The 21,775-nt window shown below is 34.8% G+C and overlaps 1 protein-coding gene across 5 annotated transcripts in view; it reads left to right on the top strand.

The window, feature by feature from the left end:
- Positions 1–21,775, top strand: part of IBTK (inhibitor of Bruton tyrosine kinase) — an 85,076-nt gene that overhangs the window by 44,916 nt on the left and 18,385 nt on the right. For all 5 annotated transcript variants that reach the window (XM_036248271.1, XM_036248269.1, XM_036248270.1 and 2 more), the window contains 7 exons: positions 3,746–3,806; positions 4,294–4,418; positions 6,239–6,351; positions 9,767–9,915; positions 12,161–12,324; positions 13,245–13,337; positions 13,972–14,115. In XM_036248271.1, the coding sequence (XP_036104164.1) occupies positions 3,746–3,806; positions 4,294–4,418; positions 6,239–6,351; positions 9,767–9,915; positions 12,161–12,324; positions 13,245–13,337; positions 13,972–14,115 (849 nt within the window). The remainder of the gene's footprint in view (positions 1–3,745; positions 3,807–4,293; positions 4,419–6,238; positions 6,352–9,766; positions 9,916–12,160; positions 12,325–13,244; positions 13,338–13,971; positions 14,116–21,775) is intronic.

Genomic DNA, 21,775 nt, shown 5'->3' with positions numbered 1-21,775 from the left:
TGTGGGGAAGGCAGGAGGGGGTGGAATTGGGGAAAAAAAGGGGGGAGATCTGTAATACATTCAACAATAATGATAAGGTTTTTTTTTTAAAGTAAATAATTCTAGCTTTGTAGAAAAAAGTGTAAGAGAATTTCTTCGTTCCATGAACATTTGAGCACCTACTATATGCTAGCCATTGATAAGAATACAACTGAATAAAATAGACAAAGCCCTTGCCCTCCATGGAGCTTACACTAGTTGTTCGGAAAATTGTGGAACATTATTATCACAAGTATATATATATATTTTTTTTATTTATTTTTTTATCCTCATCCGAGGACATTTTTCCATTTTTTGTACAGACAGAGTGGGAGGGAGAGAGAGGACGAGAGAGAGAGGGAAACATCGATGTGAAAGGGACACATCGAGTGGCTGCCACCCGCACGACCAACCAGGGCCGGGGACAAACTGCAACCGAGGTACATGCCCTTAGCGGGAACTGAACCCGGGTCTCTCCGGACCGCAGGCGGATGCTCTAACCGCTGAGCCAAACCGGCCAGGGCCACAAGTATATTTTTTATGTGGATAAATATCCCTTTGCTTGTTTAGGTTGATTGGTAACTATGTAATTATAACCTTGGCTTTTGGAAACTATAAAACTAGTACTTAATTAATATGTAAGCATGCATAAAATTTGTTACTGGTTCCTATTTTGTCTGTGTATTTATTCTCTTTAAGACATTTCCTGTTCAATTTAGGCTGTTAGGAATGGTCTGAAAAGTTCATTTTCTCTAGTTTGTTGTAAGCTGATAGGTGTATTGAAGGCTTTATGTAGAAATCAGTGACTACTAAAATGTTTCTTATGAAAAATTACATTTTACATTAAACAATCAGCTAAATATATATATGCTGTTTTATAGGTTAATATTTCATTATATGAGGATTACCTGGATATTTATGATTTAGGAGTCATAGATATTGTAGAATTAGAGGAATCTTGGAAATTTCATTCTATTTTTATGTGTAGTGGTGGAATTTTTAATGAAATAAATTTATATTTTTTTTAATTATTTTTTTTCTTTATTGATTTTTAGAGAGAGAGGAAAGGAGAGGAAGAGAGGTAGACACATTGATGAGAGAGAACATCGACTAGGCACCTCCTGCATGCCTGCCCCCCACTGGGATTGGGCCCACAACCTGGGCATGTGCCCTGGCCAGGAATCAAACCCGTGACCTCATGGTGCATGAGTTGGTGTTCAACCACTGAGCCACACTGGTAGATTTTTTTTTTAATGTCAAAATTTTATTACGTTTGCTCACTATAAAGTCAGTGGTGAGAAAAATGAGCATTTTGGTGAGGACAAGTTTGAGATAAAAGATCTTGGTGTCAGTTTGCATTTTTAGAGCTTTGGTGTCTAATTTCTGTATTTGTGTTATTCATTATAATAACTAATACTCCCACAATAAAAGTATTAATGATAACAAATACTAATGTGCCAGGCAGCATTCTAAAAGTATTACCTAGATACAGTTAATTTTATAAAAACCTTATGAAATAGATTCTGTTTTTATCTTCATACTAAAGATTAAAAAAACCAGGAAACTTTTTTTGTAAACAATCATGACCTATATAACTTACTATAAATAAGTTTAAAAAATTTTTTTTCTTTATTGATTTTTTGGAGAGAGAAAGAGAAACATCAATGAGATTGGCCACCTCCTACATGCCCCTCAGATTGGTCTACAATCTGAGCATGTGCCATGACCGGGAATTGAGCCTGCGAACTCTTAGGGTGCATGGGTCGATGCTCAACCACTGAGCCACACCAGTCAGGCAGATAACAGTTTTTGATAACTCACCTTTCAAAGTCAGGATCATCTTTAATGAAACTAATTCCAAAACTGATTGAAATAAAAGTGTTCTACTAATAGATTTTTAATAATTGCCTCTTAGGGTTCAATTTAGAGGAAATAATATTTGGGCAGTTTAATGCTTTATTTTGTAAACAATGCTTTTCAAGTGCAAATGAATATTAGACAATATTCTAATGGTGTGGCTCAGTGGTTGAGCGTTGACCCATGCACCCTAAGAGTTCGCAGGCTCAATTCCCGGTCATGGCACATGCTCAGGTTGTAGACCAATCGGAGGGGCATGTAGGAGGTGGCCAATCTCATTGATGTTTCTCTCTCTCTCTCCAAAAAATCAATAAAGAAAAAAAATTTTTTAAACCTATTTATAGTAAGTGGGATATTAGACAATGTCATTTAAAAATGCTCTGGTCTGGCCAGTGTGGCTCAGTGGTTGAGCGTCAACTCATGCACCAAGAGGTTGCTGGTTCGATTCCAGTTGGGGGCATGCAGGAGCTGGCCAATTGATGTTCTCTTTCTCCTTCCCACTTCCTCTCTCTCTAAAATCAATAAAGAAAAAAAAAATGCTTCTGGTATTTTAGTATGAGAGCCTAGCTAGGATTTCAGAAGAATAAAGTTAATTTCTTTGCTGACATTACATTAGTAATTCTAATCATAGCAATTTTTAACCAAATTAAGCTCATTCAGAATGTTTGTCAGATAGGTTTGGTGCTTATTTTACATTTTGGTTGATTCCTATCTAAAATATATTGGAAAATGATGAGTCATACTGCTATTGTTCAGTTATGTTGTGACAAGTGTGTCAGCTGAACTATTCACATTAAGGATGGCACATATACATGGTATGTCTGTTTTGATGAAATTTTACATGAGTAGACATGTACAACTTGCATTAAAACAAAGATCTGTACAAATTTGACCGTTCCTAATCAAACGTGTTTGATGGAAAAAGTGCAAATATGTGTAGAAAAAGGAGGGCACAGCAATATTGACATAGTATCACAAGTTAATTATCTTCAAAATGTTAAAACTGGTATATGGTACACATTAGAATATGCAAATTGTTTTGGATTAGTTATAAAAATAGTTTAAAATATATTTCAGAATGTAAACTTTGATTTAAATTTTCACTGATACCTTCAAGTACATCTTTGGAACCTGAGAGTTCCTTAAAATCTACTTTGATTACTATTGATCTAGTCCAAATGTCAATTTATACAAGGTACTAAAGCCCAGACAGGTAAAGTGTGTCAGTCAAGGTCATGCAGGTAATTGGTAACAGAGATAATTCTAGATAAACTTTAGGAATCCTGATAGTTAGGCTGTTGTTCTTTCACTATAAACACTCATATACATAAAGATTATCATTTGTGGAAAGTGAAAGTTGAAAAAATGAATATGTACTTGCTATTTCATTACGATAGAAAAGATTTATAAGAGTTGCTTGAGCCCTGGCCGGTTGCTCAGTGGTTAGAGCTTTGGCCCGTGGACCGGAGAGTCCTGGGTTTGGTTCCCACTAAGGGCACGTACCTTGGTAGCAGTTTGTCCTGGCCCAGTTGGGGTCCTGTGGGTGGCAAACACTTGATGTGTCTCTCTCACATCGATGTTTCTCTCTCTCTCCCTCCCACTTGATCTGAAGATAAATGCAAAAATGTCCTCGGGTGAGGATAAAAAAAAAAAAAAAAAGAGTTGCTTGAAAGATATTTGTCTAGTGTGTTCATGTTGTTTATTGAAATATATGATTACATATACTTCTAAAAGAATTTGTAGCGGCTAGGTAATTAAATCTTTAAAAATAAGTTATTCTGCAATACAAAATATCTCTACATATTTGAAAATCTTGACAGGTATTAAGTAACTTGAGTATTAAGATAAAATTTTGTATCTTGCTTGTTAGGTCACTTGATGTTTTAAGTGTTGGTGTTTTGAAGGATCTTTCTGCATTTTACCGAAAAATGGTAAGGTTTATGTTTTTTCAATGATATTATCAACTAAAGCAGTCTGTTAGGTCAGACTTCTCAGTGGAATAATTTCCTAATGAATTATAATATAGTAGGATCGTTTAGAAAATAGGACTTAGTATTTCTTTACAGATCCCATAGATAAGTATGATAATCGAAAATGAAGATATTTAATGATAAGATTAATATCTTTTAATTTCTTTATAATTGAAAGTTCCAAAATCTTTTATTATTATTTACCAAAGGTCAGGATAATGTAAAAACATGGATTTACATGATCCCTAACAAATAGATTAATTTGTATTCTTAATGGAATAAACTTGTAATCTAATCAACCCTTGATTTAAATTTAGAAAGCTATTAGGCATTCTAGACTTTTTCTAGTTAATGTCACCATATATGTAAACAGATGGAATACTGTACCAATTTTTAAAGAAATCTTTATAAATTTTATATTTAAAAGGTGACATTTTTTTTTCTGTAGATTCCAGCAATGGATAAAAGAGTCATCACACCATATCAAGATGGACCAGATATTAGCTATTTGGAACTAATAGAAGATGGAGATGTTTTTTTGAAAGAAGAAATAAATATTGAACAAAATTATTCGTAAGCTCTGTTTCCTTTATATCTTTTCCTTTCCTTCTACCCATGCCTCCCCCCCCCCCCAACCCCTTTCCAGATCTTGAACACTTTTATATTGATATTGAGAAACCTGACATATGTATTTTATGCTCATTCTTAGCCTTGGTATAGTACAAGGTAAATGAATAATTTATATTTGCAGATATAACAAAATTACATGTAAATATGAAGGGAATGTAGCCTTCAGGTTAAACACGTTGGGTTGAATTAATGCATTTATCTTAACTACCTTCCCAACCCTGCTGAGGTTAAAAATAATAAAAAAAAGGCCCTGGCTAGTTTGGCTCAGCGGTAGAGCGTCAGCCTGCGGTCCAGAGAGACCCGGGTTCGGTTCCCGCTAAGGGCACGTACCTCGGTTGCAGTTTGTCCCCAGCCCTGGTTGGGTTGTGTGGGTGGCAGCCACTCGATGTGACCCTCTCACGTCGATGTTTCTCTCTCTCTCTCTCTCTCTCTCTGTCCCTCCCACTCTATCTGAACAAAAAATAGAAAATGTCCTCGGGTGAGGATTAAAAAAAATAATAAAAAAAAGGCATAATGTGCTAAAGCCCAGAGAACAGAAAAAGGGAAGACAGTAGTCAGAAAATGTTGACAGTTTTGAAAGTTGGAAAGAGGTTGCTGAGCAATAATGACTTAGAACAGATAAGAACTAACACAAAATTTTGGAAAGGCTTAAGAATTAGAAGTACTAGATTTATGAAGACCAGAGTGAGTGGTTGGATTTGGAAGAGCACTGATTTCTTTTCAAACCCCATTCATCCAAGTGATTGCTCCCCGCCCTTGGTGTGAAGAAAAGAGATTTGTCCTCCAGAAAGGAGTACATCAGCCACTTCTCTACATTCCTCTTTATAGAGAACCTGACTGGGTCAAGAGATGTGGCCTATAGTGATTTACATTAGGGAGTCCTCCAACCAATTATCCCAGGTTCTAGGTATTATTCCAGTACGGGGGTTAATCATTTGATAAGCCCTGCTTAGAATTTCCAGTTCATGTTTTAGACTCAGTTACCAACTGTTAACAGAATTACTTCTACTGGTACATGACCTTTTAAAATCTTTGGTTGTTCATGTCATTTACTACATATATGTGATATGTGTGTATGTATAATAATCTGGGTAGCTCATTGAAAAACAGCTCTTGAGTTCTAGATATGTTCTTTTTTTTTTTTTTTTTTAATTCCTTACCTAGAGTTTGGTAGCATTTGGGATACTTGGAAGTTTATAGATATCTGGCTTAGATGTATGACATGTTATTATATTAAACATTGTAATAAAATTATGAGCATTGACCTAAATGTTATCCTTTACAAAATAATAGTATTCGCAGCTGACCTGTATAACTTTTTAATTATATAATGAGATCTATAATTTTTAGTTAAAAAAAAAGGCAGTTGTAGTCCTCATAGATGATTTTATTTTCTCTTTCCTGATTAATAATACTTAATTTAGGGAATTAAGCATTCCTTGCAAAAGTTTTAAAGTTATCAACATATATTTCATGTTCAAGATTTTAGTTCATAGTAGCTTTTATGTGAATATGTGTAGTATTTTACTTCTCAAAGAATTTTCTTGTATACCATCTTGTTTCTAGCTTTCTCAGAAATACTAAGGTCAGAATAAGTAGTAGTATCACACTGAAGTTTAGTGAAATTGAGTAATTGCTCCAGACCACATAGATAAATGTGACTACAGCATGTGTATCCTTACATGTTTTCTCAACATGCATAGTTCTTCTGTTTCATCTTGATTTATTTTTTAAAAATGACTTTTATGTTTGCTTTTTCCTAGGGAAAGTATGTTCAAGAAGGCCAAAACAAAAGCAAAAAAGAAGCCACGTAAGCGTTCAGATAGTTCTGGAGGTTATAACCTTTCAGATATTATTCAGAGCCTACCATCTACAGGTTAGTGGCAAATGTTTGAGGATGTATTCCGGATCGAATCTTTCATGTCTCTATTCATTATCTAATTCATTTAACATGTATTAAATACTAATGTATGCTATTTGCTGGGGCTACTGAGATAGAAAATTGTCTTAGGGTTGCTACAGAAGGTGATGGTACTTGTGAGAAGTACTCTGAAGTTTGCTGTGGGACATGCAAAGTAGTCTGAGAAGATAGGAAGGATCTCTTAGACTTAGAGGAAAGTAATACCTGAGCTGGATCTTGAAGAATGAAGAGAAGTTAGCCAAGAAAAGAGGCAGATTGACCTACTAAGTGAAGGGGGCAATATGTTCCCAAGCCTAGAGGCAATAGAAAGAATTACCCATTTCTTGTGCATATAGTTCATCATGGCTCAGCTATATAGGGTGTGTACAGCTAGGAGATAGGGTGGAGTGGGTCATATTTTGGAGGGTATTGTTTTCCAAACTAAGGTATTTAGATTTTATTCTGATGATTATGGTTAGCTGTGGATGGATTTTTAAGGCAGGGTGTGACTGGATAAGATTTATGATTTTAGAAAGACCACTCTGTGGTCAGTGTTATGGAATGTTAGCAGAGGTGGATAAAACATGACAGAGATACTGTTATCACATGGATTCAATTAGTATATTATCGGTGCTCTAAGGGAAAATGCCACATGAGATGCCATTCATGTGCATAAGGAGATACAGAATCCGGTCGTAGAATATAACACATTCTCTATCTAGGCATTTAGACATTATGTTAGACTGTTTGAAAGTAAAGATTGTGTAGGTTTTCTAAAACATTTTTTCCTGTTTTTTTTTTTTTTTTTTTATCTTGAAAATACTTAACTTACTGAAGAGATGAAAGAAAAATACCATGAACACCTTTTATCCTTCATCCACATTTATTGGTAACCTCGAACCACATTTGCTTTTTCTTGTAGTCTTTCTGTTGCATGAGCCAGCCCTTCCCGCATCTTCCTCACATTCTACACACACATTTTTTTAAAAAAAAACTGATCCACTTGGAAGTTGTAGACATTTCCCCCCAAACTTTTATATGAATCTCCTAAGAATAAGCATATTCTTCTATGCAACCAGAGTACTATTTTTACATCTAGGCAATTACATTAATTCATTAATATTATCTAGTAATACAGTCTATATCCAGATTTCCCTAATTGTCCAAAAATGTTTTATAGCATTTTAGCCTTTAAAAAATCTAGTATCTTATCAAGATTGACTTTGTCTTTTCTTATTAATACCTCTTTAGTATCTTTTAACTAGGATACCACCCCTCATACCGTTTTGTTTTGAAAAGTTCAGGTCATTGGTATTATAGACTATCCCACACATTCTAGATGCATCTGATTAGATTCAGATTAAACTGTCTAAAAAATATTAATGATTTCTTTAGATCAAAATATGAAATGTGACTAGTATGGTTTTTAAAAACAGTAGGTATGTCTATATCAATAAGGTATAACCTGATACAGTTTCAATCACCATATTTTCATAGTTAATCTACCTTATACAAGCAGTGTTGAAAAATACACAACTGTACCTCGTTTTGCATTCCTTTGGTAAAAAATAGCTGTAATTTAGGGCAAAGAACGAATATCTTTTATGTTTTAATAAAATATTACAAATGATGTGCTTGAAGATCAAAGGAATAATATAAGGAACAGCAGTTATTTTAGATAACACAGAAGATAAGTACTGAAGAATGGTTTTCCATTTACCACATCTGTTCCTATTTTAGGATCTTTAAAAATGTTAGTTTCTGATTTTGTGCTCTCTATGTTGTATGAATTACCTCGAGTCCTTAGAAGGGGAGGCATAGGTGGATTGATGGAAGGATGAATGAATGGGTAGACAGACAGTTTTGAAACTGCTGATTTTCTAGTTACCTTATGGAAAAGTAGATATTTGGTTTAAGTAAATGTTATTGCTAGTACATGCATTAGTTTTAGTATTTCAGTGCAGGAAGAAACATTAATAATGAACAAATGTATATCCCTTCCTTTAAACTTGAGGAAACGGGCTCAGAAAACTTAAGTGATTCGAGGTAGTGACGGACAGAAATAGATTTATTTTCCAATTCCAGTTTTATATTCTTCCTGCTATACCACTCTTTCTGTAGCCAAAACAGATAATGATTGCAAGGTTAAATTTAATTGGGGGCCAAAAAGACCTATTCTAGAAGAAAATTTGAGTATAAGACAAATTTCATCAAGGACAGTTGTTCAAAGACTTAACATTTATTTGCATTGATCTTTAAAGTTAGACAAAAGACATTCTGTGAAGAATATTTTTTTACCCAAAACAATGTTGGCCACTTCAGTTATCCTCTTTATTTATTACATTTAATTCTGATTGACTTCTGGGAGCATTTCAGTATTAAATAACACTCTCTTAGATAAAAACTTGCCTCCCTTAAAAATACTTAAAATATTATGGTGGAAAAAAGTTTGAATGTTATTTCCCAACTCTATCTTAGCAGTGCTTACCACAAAAGAGGCATATATCTTGTCAAGATCATTTACTTTCAAAAGAAGAACACTCTCTGTATTTAAATATATAAAAGGTGGTATCTTTTATGTGTTTTTAAATCAATTGTACCCCTTTTACTTACAACCCATATAATATATTTACTTTGGTTATTTTGCTTCTTCCTTTAGATTTTATTAAATTTGAAATAATGTGAAAAACACATGAACCAAAGCAAAAGTTTACTTTTTTATTCTGTTTATATTCGATATAACTCTAATCTGCTAATGAATCTGGATACCAGGCAGGGAGACATGTACTTTGCCTGCTTAAGAGAAGAAATGGTATATACATTTCATAACAACTCTTTTGCTTAGGTAATTAGGTAATAAAAGATAGCTCTTAATATACAGATCCCTTACCCCAGAAGAAAATCCTTAAACAGAGCACATTTGGCTTCAGCCAAGCCTCTGGACCAATCTGCTGACCAGTTGAGAGGTACAAAGGCTATAAGGGTCCTCCCACACTGAATGGGGCCAATCCCCCTCTGTGTGGGTACAAAGACCTTGGTACAGAGAGATAGATGTGACAGGGCAGGGGACTGGAGTTTATTAATTTTTGTCTTCTTTATGTAGAAAAAAAATATTCTCAATCGCTTTTTAAAGCAGATCCAAAAGAACTGTCTTCCTTAGGATCATTTCATAATTGGTATATAATTGAAATTGTTTTAAATTTAGATTTTAAATCTCCATTTCAATTTTCATTTCAACTGATTTCCCTTTCTAGTTTAAATTATTAAGATTTTGGTATAGTGGCTATAATTTAAATGTTAAGTCTGGATAAATGGAAGTTTTTTGGCTTTATTTGGTTTATTGACTGTAATACATACATGTTTAAAAATCTTTTTTAAATTTGCCTTTTAGGATTATTAAAGTCTGATAACACCAATTCTGTGGAATCTCTTCCGGAACTGTTGACATCAGACTCTGAAGGAAGCTATGCAGGAGTGGGTAGTCCTAGAGATTTACAGTCCCCTGATTTCATAACTGGATTTCATTCAGATAAGATTGAGGTTTGTTTTTACTTGTCTGTTAATGTACTCTTTTCTTAACTTCAAAATTGAGGTTGATAGACAGTTTATCTTTAGTTTTGTTATTGTTGTTACTTTAAAACACTGTCCTGGTTGGTTCATAACAAAATATATGTAATTTTTTCAAATTTGCGTAATGTTTCTAGTTTAAAGATTTTAATGGCACCTTTGAGCACTTTAATTTGATATTTTATTTCTAATCTTTCTGCAGCTAAAATCCATGTTGATGTAAAGTATAGGAACACTGTATAGACATTGGAAAATATATTTATAGCTAAATTATTTGAAAATTATTTTGTGTAGTGTCAGTTAACACCACCTAAAAATTGTCAAAGGAAAATGATTTGAATGTAAACCTAATTTCAAATGCTGTAGTCTCTTTTCTCCTTGGTGTTAACTGAAGCAGTACTCTCTGGAATGGAGTTTTCCTGATGTAGCACAATTTACATTAAGCTGCAGAATTCCTAGTCTGGTCATCTCTGGGGAGGTCTTTTTTTAAAATCCTCACCCAAGGATATTTTTTCATTGATTTTCAGACAGAATAGGAGGGAGGGGGAGAAACATCAATATGAGAGAGACACATCCACTGGTTGCCTCCTGCAAGGCCCCGACCAAGCCTGGGGATTTAGCCACAACCAAGGTATGTACCCTTGACCAGAATCAAACCCATGACTCTTTGGTCTACAGGCTCCAACCACTGAGGCAAACTGGCCAGGGCTAGGAAGGTAATTTTTTAGACATCATTTAACATTTTATTCCATAAATGTTAATCTACAAGGAAGAAAAATGTCTGACTTATTAGATACAGAATAATTTTTTTTCCTAATGCCTATACACAAAACATTAGAACTAGAAATTCCTGAGACAGTAGAAAATTTACCCTTTCTTAGAATCTTCTAGGCCTCAACGATTGAGTAAAAAAAAATTTTTTTTAAATGTAGGGTAGAAATTGGGGAACAATTCATATTAACTCTTGGATTGGTCTGAAATATAGTTGATGTTTAAAGAAGACTGAAGGCATGCTGTGAATGTCTGGCAAGGATAGAAAAATCTGTCTTGGCAGTGGAAATACCATTTTAATAACTTCCTTGACCTTTGGTAGTAACAATAGTTTTAGAGTTTCTTTTGAAGTGTCAATATTATTTGAATTTAATTTTATTCAGAATGAATTATACATTTTTACTAAACTTTCGTCTCATATTAAAGTCATGGATTTTATTTATTTTTTTTATTCTCACCCGAGGACATTTTTTGCATTTATCTTCAGTTAGAGCAGGAGAGAGAGAAACTCATCTCATGTGAGAGAGACTCATCGACTGGCTGCCACCCACACGATCCCAGCCCAGGTGAGGACAAACTGCAACTGAGGTACATGCCCTTAGCGCGGACCAAACCTGGGTCTCTCTGGTCCGCAGGCCGACACTCTAACCGCTGCGCCAAACCCGCCAGGGCTTTTTTTTTTTTAAATCCTCACTCGAGGATATGATTTTTTATTGATTCTTAGAGAGAGAAACATCAGTTTGTTGCCTCTCATACACACTCCTGCTGGGAATTGAACTGTACACCTTTTTTTTTTTTTTATCCTCACCCAAGGATATTTCTCCATTTTTTGTACAGATAGAGTGGGAGGGAGAGAGAGGAAGGGAGAGCGAGAGAAACATCGATGTGAAGGGACACATCGAGTGGCTGCCACCCGCACGACCAACCAGGGCCGGGGACAAACTGCAACCGAAGTACATGCCCTTAGCAGGAACCGAACCCGGGTCTCTCTGGACCGCAGGCCGACGCTCTAACCGCTGAGCCAAACTGGCCAGGGCTGAACTGTACACCTTTTGGTGTACGGGATGACACTCCAACCAACTGAGCCTCTAGGCCAGTGCTATGGACTTTAATTTTGAAGTTACTGCTTCATATCTCATTTGAACAACTTTTATAGTTTAATTATTAATATTTTTGTTTAATATTCATGTAAGTAGGGATTTAATATGCAAACTTATTTCCCTAAAAATTATTCCCAAAGCTCATCATAATTGGGTTATAGTCACGGATTTGATTTGAGAATTGATTAAGGCACTAATCTATGGAAGAACTGAACTGAAAATGCTAGATGATTATTGTCTTATGGTTTTACTTTAATATAATTTAACCACTAAGTACCAACTATGTATTAGCTACTCTACTAGGAGCTTGCTTTTTATTCACTTTAAATTTTTTTGTTTATCTCCAGGGGAAAACAAAACCACATGTTAATCGTACACCTCCTACATATTTCAGGGAAGATTTAAAATCATGGGAAAAATCACCAATACTTAAAATATCTGCTCCACAACCCATTCCGATTAATAGAATTGATACTTCAAGCTCTTCTACTTGGGTTGCTGGCTCTTGCAGGTAGGATATTCATTTTGTGCCATACCTGTTAGTCTGAAAAATATCATTCATTTTTTTAGTCAAATGAATATTTTTAATGAAGCACATTTAAAAATTTTAATACAGATTTCTAATAAGATACACAGAAATTAACCTAATGCATACAAACTACTAACCAACTTAAATAGGCTCTTTTTTTCCAGACAAAATTTAATTGACTTTATAGTCATCAGTGAATACTATCACACACATATAGTAACTTGATAACAGCTTTTGTTGGGAGTGGCAGAGGGTTAGGAGGAGGATAGTATATACAGTCGTCCCTCATTTATCGCGGTTAATCCGTTCCAGACTCTAGCGTTTGCATCTGGTATTAAAGGATTCCTGGGGTGCTCGAATACATAGGCCTACAGTCCATACGTACAGTAATTTTAATTTTAATTCAGGGGTGTATAATTGACTCAGACAATTAGACTGGTTTTTTAAACATGTTTTAAGACTAGTTTGGTGAAAAGTCAGAAAAATATATTGGCTGTTTCTAAACATTGTAGAATTTTTTCCACATTATGGCATAACTCCCTCTGGTGGATCTCTAATATTGTTGAACATCTCCAAGTTTCCATGAAATGTGGGTTTTTTTAACATTAGAGAGTAGTAAGAATTTTGTCTATTAAAAATAAAAGGAAAGAATATAAAATTTATTTTTCTTGAAGGATAAGAATTTAAATAGAACTTTGAGTTGAGTCATTAGATGAGTTATGAATCTATTGCTTGGCTTTTTTTTTTTTCTTTAAGAGTGTCAATTATATTACTTACGATTATGACATTGGATACATTATAGTAGTTATTTTATTTATATATGTGTGTATATATATATAGATATAGATATAGATATAGATATATAAGCAACTTTCATTCAAAATACCTTTTATGTCTTTTAGCCCTGTCAGCCCTCCTATCATGGATCTCAGAACCATTATGCAAATTGAAGAGAACAGACAAAAATGTGGAGCTACACCAAAGACAAATTTGGGGTTGGTTTTATAAACAAGGAAAGACAATGTTGTGTTGTAGTTCTGCCCTAAAGAATTGGAAAGACCTATCAGACCTTTTCTGTTATTTTCTGCTTTTTATGTTAAAGTTAATTATAAACTCTTTTCTAGGTAGTTTAGCCTCCATAACATATTTCTTAAGTATGTGCTAAAGATTGGGTTAATAGTCCAACTCTTGTGGAGTACAGTATTAAATTCTAGAAAGTAGCTCTTAAAATGATCATTGTGGACTAGTTCTGATTCAAGTGTATTAGTAAGTAGGAAGATAATATGTAGTTATTACTTGATCATTGATAGTATAAACTGATTATCACTGTTGAAATTTGTGGCTATTTTGTAATAGTAAGACCACATCAAATAAACAGAAAGCAATGTAATTACCTGTAACCTTTATTAAGCAGAAACTAATATTAATTGGTTTAATTTAATTTCTAACAAAATTATTTCTTTTTTGATACGTGCCCCTAGTGGCAACCGAACCCGGGACTCTCTGGTCCTCAGGCCGACGCTCCAACCACTGAGCCAAACCGGCCAAGGCTAACAAAATTATTTCTTATGGAGTTAAACTTTCTCAGAGGTAATGACACTAATTGGTTTAATTTAACTTTATTTCTAGCAAAGTGATTTCTCCTGGAGTTAAACTTTCTCAGAAGCAACGAAAAATGATTGCAATGACTACCAAAGAGAATAATTCAGGAGTGAATAGCATGGAAACAGCTTTAACTACTCCTTCAAAAAACTCAAAACCACCACATGCATGGTATGGTCTAATTTTCAGTAAAATAAGCATAGATCTGTGCGTTCTTGGCTTGTAGGTCTTATTTCCCCATCTTTTAAAATACTTCATTTTCCTCTTTGCTTTAGTTAATAATTGTTCCTCGGGAAATAAAGACAACTCTTTTGTTTGTTTTGACAAGTACATCATGGTTTTCAAAAGTTTTGTGTGTGTGTGTGTGTGTGTATATATTTGTTTTTTAATTAGTGTTTATTGTGAAAGCATTTTAAAGGACCAGTCTTATTTTTTTCATTTTCTGTGAGAAATAATATACAGGGGTGGGCAAAAGTAGGTTTATAGTTATGAGAACATGAAACAGTTACTCTTGTATTATTTATTTGAGCATTATGAGATTTTAACAATCATAACCTGCATATCTTTTTCCATGTGAACATAAACCTACTTTTGCCAATGACTATATATTATAGAGAAATTTGATAAAAGCACACTTTTTTTACTGCCTTTATTTCTTTGTCTTTTTGTGTGCATTATGATTATCTTTACATTGTTATAATCAAAACTTGTCATTATAACATTGTATAAATTTTCTTTATTAGAATTTATCCATAACAGCAGCATTAATGCTAATAATCTTCCAAGAGTTCAGATAGCAATTTTGAGAGGTGTAAAATAGGTTGGAACTGATATCATAATAATTGGTAATCAATTCTAGAGGGAAAGTACACTGGTAGTGTGAAGGGCAAGAAGGAGATCAGTAGAGCCCTGTTTCTCACAAGCATTAAATAGGGTCTTGGAGGCTATCTTTGGTTTGGAGAAATCCCTTCACTGCTTCTAATGCCACATTTTTCTGTTTGTAAGAGGAAATATTTTTCCCAATTAAAGTGTAAGTCATTTTGAATGCCATCAATGGGACGGTTAGCCACTAGTAAATCTAAAGCATGATCACAGAAAAAGAACACCCAAGTAAAAAAGAAAAGAGTATGTAAAATTTTAGAGAATCGGTTTAATAGAATGTTTTAATTTATTAGTATTTGTTGTGTATTTTCTATATGCAAGGCACTGTTCTTGTGTTTGGTGGTAGGGCAGTGTATAAGACAGATTTGGGCACTGCCTCTGTAGGGTTTATGGGGTAGCTGTTAAAATATCGAGTTGTGTTTTCCCTAATCAAAAGCATGGAAAAGATTTAAAAATAAATGAGTTCTTGAGATACTAAATGTGTTATAATTTGAGAGAAATAACTAAGCATATGACAAAGCTGTGGGCTTAGTAATATAGTTTTAGTCATGACATCGATCAGTTTCCTTATTTAAAAACAAAAAGGAAATGAACAAAAGAAGGAAGAAGGATCACTCAAAGTGAGAAATCTAACTAATGGACATGCTGAATTCCAGTCCCTGTTTAAAAGAGTTTTAAATAACATTAAAACACAGTTAAAAATTTGATAGTATGGTAATACTCCAACACTTATAATGAAATACAGCAGTCCCTTCCTTTTTGTGTCTGGTTAAGATTTATGGCAGTTAGATTATGAGTGTGATTATATTTCCTTGTTTTACACTTTCCTAATTTTTCCCAAAACTCTAAAACATAGCTCTTTTCAATATGGTGAAACATACCAGGTAATCTGTTAATTTTGCTTTTCTTGGGGGTATCTTTCTTAGAACCCTGTGTTCTCTGGTCTGAACTGGAAGCCTCCTGAATATCTGTCATCTTGGGGATTTCCCTATTTCCTAGATTCTGTGTTTTTCTGTTTCTTGGTTTACTCCTTGTTTTGTGTAGCATAGCTCCAGTAATTTTCTGACAAAGGATGTATAGGACATATATTTTTGGAGCTTATATCTATGAAAATGTTCTTGTTGGGGAGTCTAATGCCATTCCAGTTTCTAAGTTTTTATATGTTACCAGTTTATTTCCTGCCTGCCATTTTTCCCCCTAAAAGCATAAAGGGTCTTTTTTTTTTTTCCTTATCCCTTGTGTTCTGAAATTTCATGGTAATGTGCCTTGATGTGGTTATTTTATGCTGGGTACTTGATGGGCTCTTTTAATTTTAATTGGGAAAAATATGTCTTGCTACTTTCCTCTTCACTATTTTCTTGAGAATTCACATTAGTTGGATATTGCTTTTTCTGGATATCTGTAGTTTTCTTAATTTTGCTCTTCTGTTGACCACTTTTGTCTTCCTATTATACTTTGTAGAACATTTTCCACACTTATATCTTACAGCCCTTCTACTGAATGTTTTATTTCAACTATTAAAATCTTTATTTGCTGATAGTGTCCTATTCAACACTCACTGTTAAACTTATCCCCTCTCAAGAACACATCAAATTTATACCTATATTTAGAGCAGTTTCTCCAGAGAGCCAATTGAAGAAGCAAGAGAGAAGGACCACCTAGAGAAGGTCAGGGCACCAAAAGAGCTCTGCAGGAGCTGAGGGACCAACCTAGGACCGGAGGAAACAATGAGTGCCATTGTTTACATTTCCACTGAATGTGGATAGCAGTGGGAGCTCTATCCAGGTTCTTTGGCTGACTGACCTGCAGTGCACCGTGGTGCATTCTCAGCCACCCCTCCTGGAGGTAGATCTAGCAGAAACAAAGGAGCTCTACAGCATGCATACAAGGGGTCACTCCACTCAGAGATTCTTCTAACAGGTACAGCAGGATGCTGATTCATGTATCCAGTGGACTGTGCGCACAAGGGACCAGCCCGAATAGAGTGCAGAGCTAACAAAATGCTGCAGTACCCACTTGCAGGGCTACCCTGACTAGAGAAAGTACAGAGATATTAGGGCACTACTATGTGCTCATGTGAGGCTGCCCCAGCAGGCAAAGTGTGGAGATAGTGGGGGCACTGCTGCACACATATGTGCTTATCCTGACTACAGCTGGCTTGCTAAAACTATTTTAACACATAGCCTACACAGAGAGCATTCTTTCAAGACTGGGAGGGAGAGTTAGTCTTTCTAACTTACAGGAACAAAGAGAAAGTCAAGCAAAATGAGGAGACAGAAGAATATCCCCCAAATAAGGGAGCAAGAAATAACTTGAAAAAGAACCTAATGAGCCCTGGATGGTTTGGCTCAGCAGTTAGAGCATCAGCCCACAGACTGAAGAGTCTTGGGTTCAGTCCCTGGCCCCAGTCAGGGATGTGCAGGAGGCAACCAATTGATGTGTCTTTCTCACATTGATATTTCTGTCTCCCTCCCTTCCACTCTATCCCAAAAGAACCTAATGAAATGGAGGAGATAAGTAATTTTCCTGATAAAGAACTCAAAGAAATGACCATAAGGATGCTCAACAAACTTGAGATATTGTAGAGGAACTCAGCTCATCAGCCAAGAAATGGAAAATGTAGAGAACCAATCAGAGATGAAGAATATATTAGAAGGAATTGATATCGGATTAGTTAATACAGATTAATGAGTTAGTGATCTGATTGACGGAATAGTGGAAATCACCAGTCAAAACAGTGAAATGAAAAAAAGAATTTTAAAAAATGAGGATAATATAAAAGATCTTGGGAACAACAAGTACCCTAACATTTGTATAATAGGGATTCCAGGAGGAGAAAGAGAGAAATGGGGCAAAAAGAATATCTGAAGAAATACTGTCTGAAAACTTTCCTAGTCTGGGGAAGGAAACAGACATCAGGTTTCTGAAGCACAGAGAGTACCAAACAAGAGGAACCCAAAGTAACCCACACCAACACATTTTATAATTTAATGGCAAAAGTTGAAAAGAAAAAGAGAATCTTCAAGGCAGCAAGAATGCAACATCAAGTCATCCTTATGGGTTTTCCCTTGTATATCAGCTGATTTCTCAGAAGCAACTTTACAGGCCAGAAGGGAGTGTTGGGAGATATTTCAAGTGCTTGAAGAAAGGAGTCTACAGCCTAGAATACTATACCCAGGAAGGTTATTCAGAATTGAAGGAGAGTTTCCCAGTCAAGTGAAAACTAAAAGAGTTTACAACCACTAAACTGGCTTTGTAAGAAATTTTAAAGGGTCTTTTTTATGTAGGAAAAAAAGACCATATCCAGAAATTTAAAAAAGAAAGGAAGGAGAAAAAAAATCTCAGTGAGTCAACCACTTAAAAAACTGATAGGAATTTTAAGTCAAGAGTAGCAAAGTTGACTATACAATAATGATCAGGATACACAAAACAAAAAGATTGAAAACATGAGGACAGTAAAAATGTTTACCTTTTAGAATGCAGTTGGGACTTAATTGCCTATCAGCTTAAAATAGAGTGCTGTAGATATAGGTATGTGTGTATGAACCTCATTGTAACCATAAATAAAATATATACAGCCCTGCTGGTGTGGCTCAGTGGTTGAGTGTCAACCCATGCACCAAGAGGTCACCTGTTCGATTCCTGATTAGGGCACATGCCCAGATTGTGGGCAAAATCTCCAGTAGGGGGCATGCAGGAGGTGGCCAGTTGATGTTCTCTTTCATCGATGTTTCTCTCTCTCTCCCCCTTCCTTTCTCTAAAATCAATAAAGAAAAAATTTAAATACATATGCACAAAACAAAGAGAAAGGAATCCAATTAAAACACTAAAGAAAACCAACAAAGCAAAAGGAAAGAGATCAAGAGAAAGGAACACTGAAGAATACTAAAAACCAAAGAACAAAATAGCAATAAGCACATACCTATCAATGTAAATGTAAATGGACTAATTGCTGCAATCAAAGGACAGGATTAAAAAATATCCATCTATATTCTGCTTACATGAGACTCACTTGAGATGGAAAGACACACACAGATTAGAAGTGAAGGGATGAAAATGATACTCCATGCGAACAGAAATGAAAAGAAAGCTAGAGTAGTAATACATTTATCAGGCAAAATAGACTTCAAAACAAAGAATGTAAAAAGACAAAGAAGGACATTATATAATTTTAAAGGGGTCAATACAAGGGGTCTGGATAGATCATTCAGACAGAAAATTAATGAAAAAAGAAAGGCCTTAAATGCCATATTAGCCCTGGCCGGTTTGGCTCAGCGGTTAGAGCGTCAGCCTGCGGTCCGGAGAGACCCGGGTTCGGTTCCCGCTAAGGGCATGTACCTCGGTTGCAGTTTGTCCCCGGCCCTGGTCGGTTGTGAGGGTGGCAGCCACTCGATGTGTTCCTTTCACGTCGATGTTTCTCTCTCTCTCTCTGTTGCTCTCTCTCCCTCCCACTCTATCTGAACAAAAAATGGAAAAATGTCCTCGGGTGAGGATAAAACAAAAATAAAATAAAATAAAAAAAAAAAATAAATAAATAAATAAAATGCCATATTAAACAAGTTCAACTTGATAGAAATTAATAGAGCATTTCATTCAAAAAACTGGATTACACATTTTTCTCAAGTGCACATGGAACATTTTCCACAATAGATTACATAATAGGCCACAAAACAAGCTTCAATAAATTCAAGAAGATTGAAATTATATTAAAGATATTTTCTGACCACAGTGACATGAAACCAGAAATCAACTACAGGAAGAAAGTAGAGATTAAACAACATGCTTCTAAACAACCCATGGGTAAAAGAGGAAATCGAAAACTACCTTGAGACAAATTAAAATGAAAAAACACTTTATAAAACATGAAATGTCCCAAAAGCAGTTATAAGAGTAAAGTTTATAGTTATACGGCCCTTAACTTCAAGAAGCAGGAAAATTTCCAAATAAATAAATTTACACCTAAAGAATTTAGGAAAAGAGGAACAAACGCAAAATAAGGGGAAGGAAGGAAATAAGGACCAGAGCAAAAATAAATGAAACACAAAATATAAAATTTATATGGACCCACATAAGACTGAATAGCCAAAGCAATCTTGAAAAAGAAGAACAAAGTTGGAGGTATCATACTTCCTGACTTCAAACCATACTGCAAAGCTATAAATAATGAAAACAGTGTAGTACGGGCACAAAACAGACATGCAGATCAACAGAACAGAATAGAGAGCCCAGAAAAAAACTTTGCTTATGTGGTCAACAAACAACAAAGGAAGTAAAAATGTACCATGGAGTAATGACAGTGTCTGCAACAAGTGTTGTAGGGGAAACTAGACAATTACATGCAAAAAAGAAAAAGAAACTGGACTACTCACCTACATCTTATACAAAAATGAATTAAAAATGGGTTAAAGATTTAAAACCATGAAACTCCTAAGAAGGAAACATAGGTAGTAAACTATTGACATCAGTCTGAGTAATATCTATTTGGATATGTCTTCTTGAGCAAGGGAAACAAAAGCAAAAATAAACAAGTGGAACTTTATCAAACTAAAAAGCTGCACAGAAAAGGAAACCATCAATGAAACAAAAAGACAACCTACTGAATGGGAGAATATATTCACAGATGATATATCCAATAAGGGGTTGATTTCCAAAATGTATAATAAACTCATACAGCTCAGTAACAAAACAACAACTGATGCCAAAGAAACACAAAAGATTGTGAGAAAATATTATGAAAACCTGTATGTCAACAAATTGGACAATCTAGAAAAAATAAATTCCTAGAAACATACAATCTTCCAAACTTGAATCAGGAAGAATCAGAGAATATGGACAGACAGATTACAACTCATGAAATGGAGGCAGTAATAAAACTCCCAACAAACAAAAATCCTGGACTGGATGGCTTCACAGGTGAATTGTACTAAACATTCAAAGAACTAACATTTAACCATTCTCAAACTATCCCAGAAAAAAGAGAGAAGAGAAATATGCACTATGTTCATTGCAGCATTATTTACAGTAGGCAAGACACGGAATCAACCTAGGTGTCCATTGATAGATGAATGCATGAAGAAGATGTGGTGCACATGCACACCCAGTGGAATATTATGCAGTCATAAAAAATGAAATCCTGCCTTTTTGACATAGATAGACCTAGAGGATATTATGCTAAGTTAAATTAAGTCAAGCAGAGAAAGACAGTTGGTTTCATTTATACATGTAATATAAACAAAACAAGAACAGACTCATGGAAACAAACCAAAGGGATGGTTACTAGAAGAGAAGTGGGGGCATGGCTGAAAAAGGTGAAGGGAAATATAGTTAATAGTATTGTGATGGTGACAGATGATTACTAGAATTAGTGGGTGATAACATTGTAAGGTATAAAAATATCAAATAACTGTATTACACACCTGAAACTAATATAACTAATATAATGTTATATACCAACTGTACTTAGATGAAAAAAATTTTTTAAATAAGCTGACCATAATGATTTAAATAAAACATATTACAATTATACAAGTTAAAAATACTCATTGATTTACATTCATATGTATTGATAGTTTTCTATGTTTTTGTTCATTTTAATTATGTTTTATTTTTAAGTTTTGATTGAAAGCTGTGTGTGCCTGTGGGGAGCAGGTTGACTGGTAGTTGTGAATGTAAGATGACTTGATAGTATTCTTAGTGGACCCTTAGGTGTCAGTGTCTCCATGTCTCTTCTCTTGAATCGGTCAGTTTCTCTAAAGAGGAGCCTTTTAATTTTTATATTTGGTTGCCAGCATTCTGGAAACTGATCAGAGTAAGGAAGTTAGCGTTGTGATTGAGGTTCTCACCATTTGATGCAGATTTTCTTATTTCCATTCAGTGTGTAAACTCTACACAACAGTTTACTCCTTCCTGCCTCTAGTACTAGTGATTTTCAGTCACATTTTTCTTCTAC

This window comes from Molossus molossus, unplaced genomic scaffold (genome assembly GCF_014108415.1).
Source record: "Molossus molossus isolate mMolMol1 unplaced genomic scaffold, mMolMol1.p scaffold_m16_p_8, whole genome shotgun sequence".
Classification (NCBI taxonomy): domain Eukaryota; kingdom Metazoa; phylum Chordata; class Mammalia; order Chiroptera; family Molossidae; genus Molossus; species Molossus molossus.
This window is presented reverse-complemented; position numbering and strand designations above follow the sequence as displayed.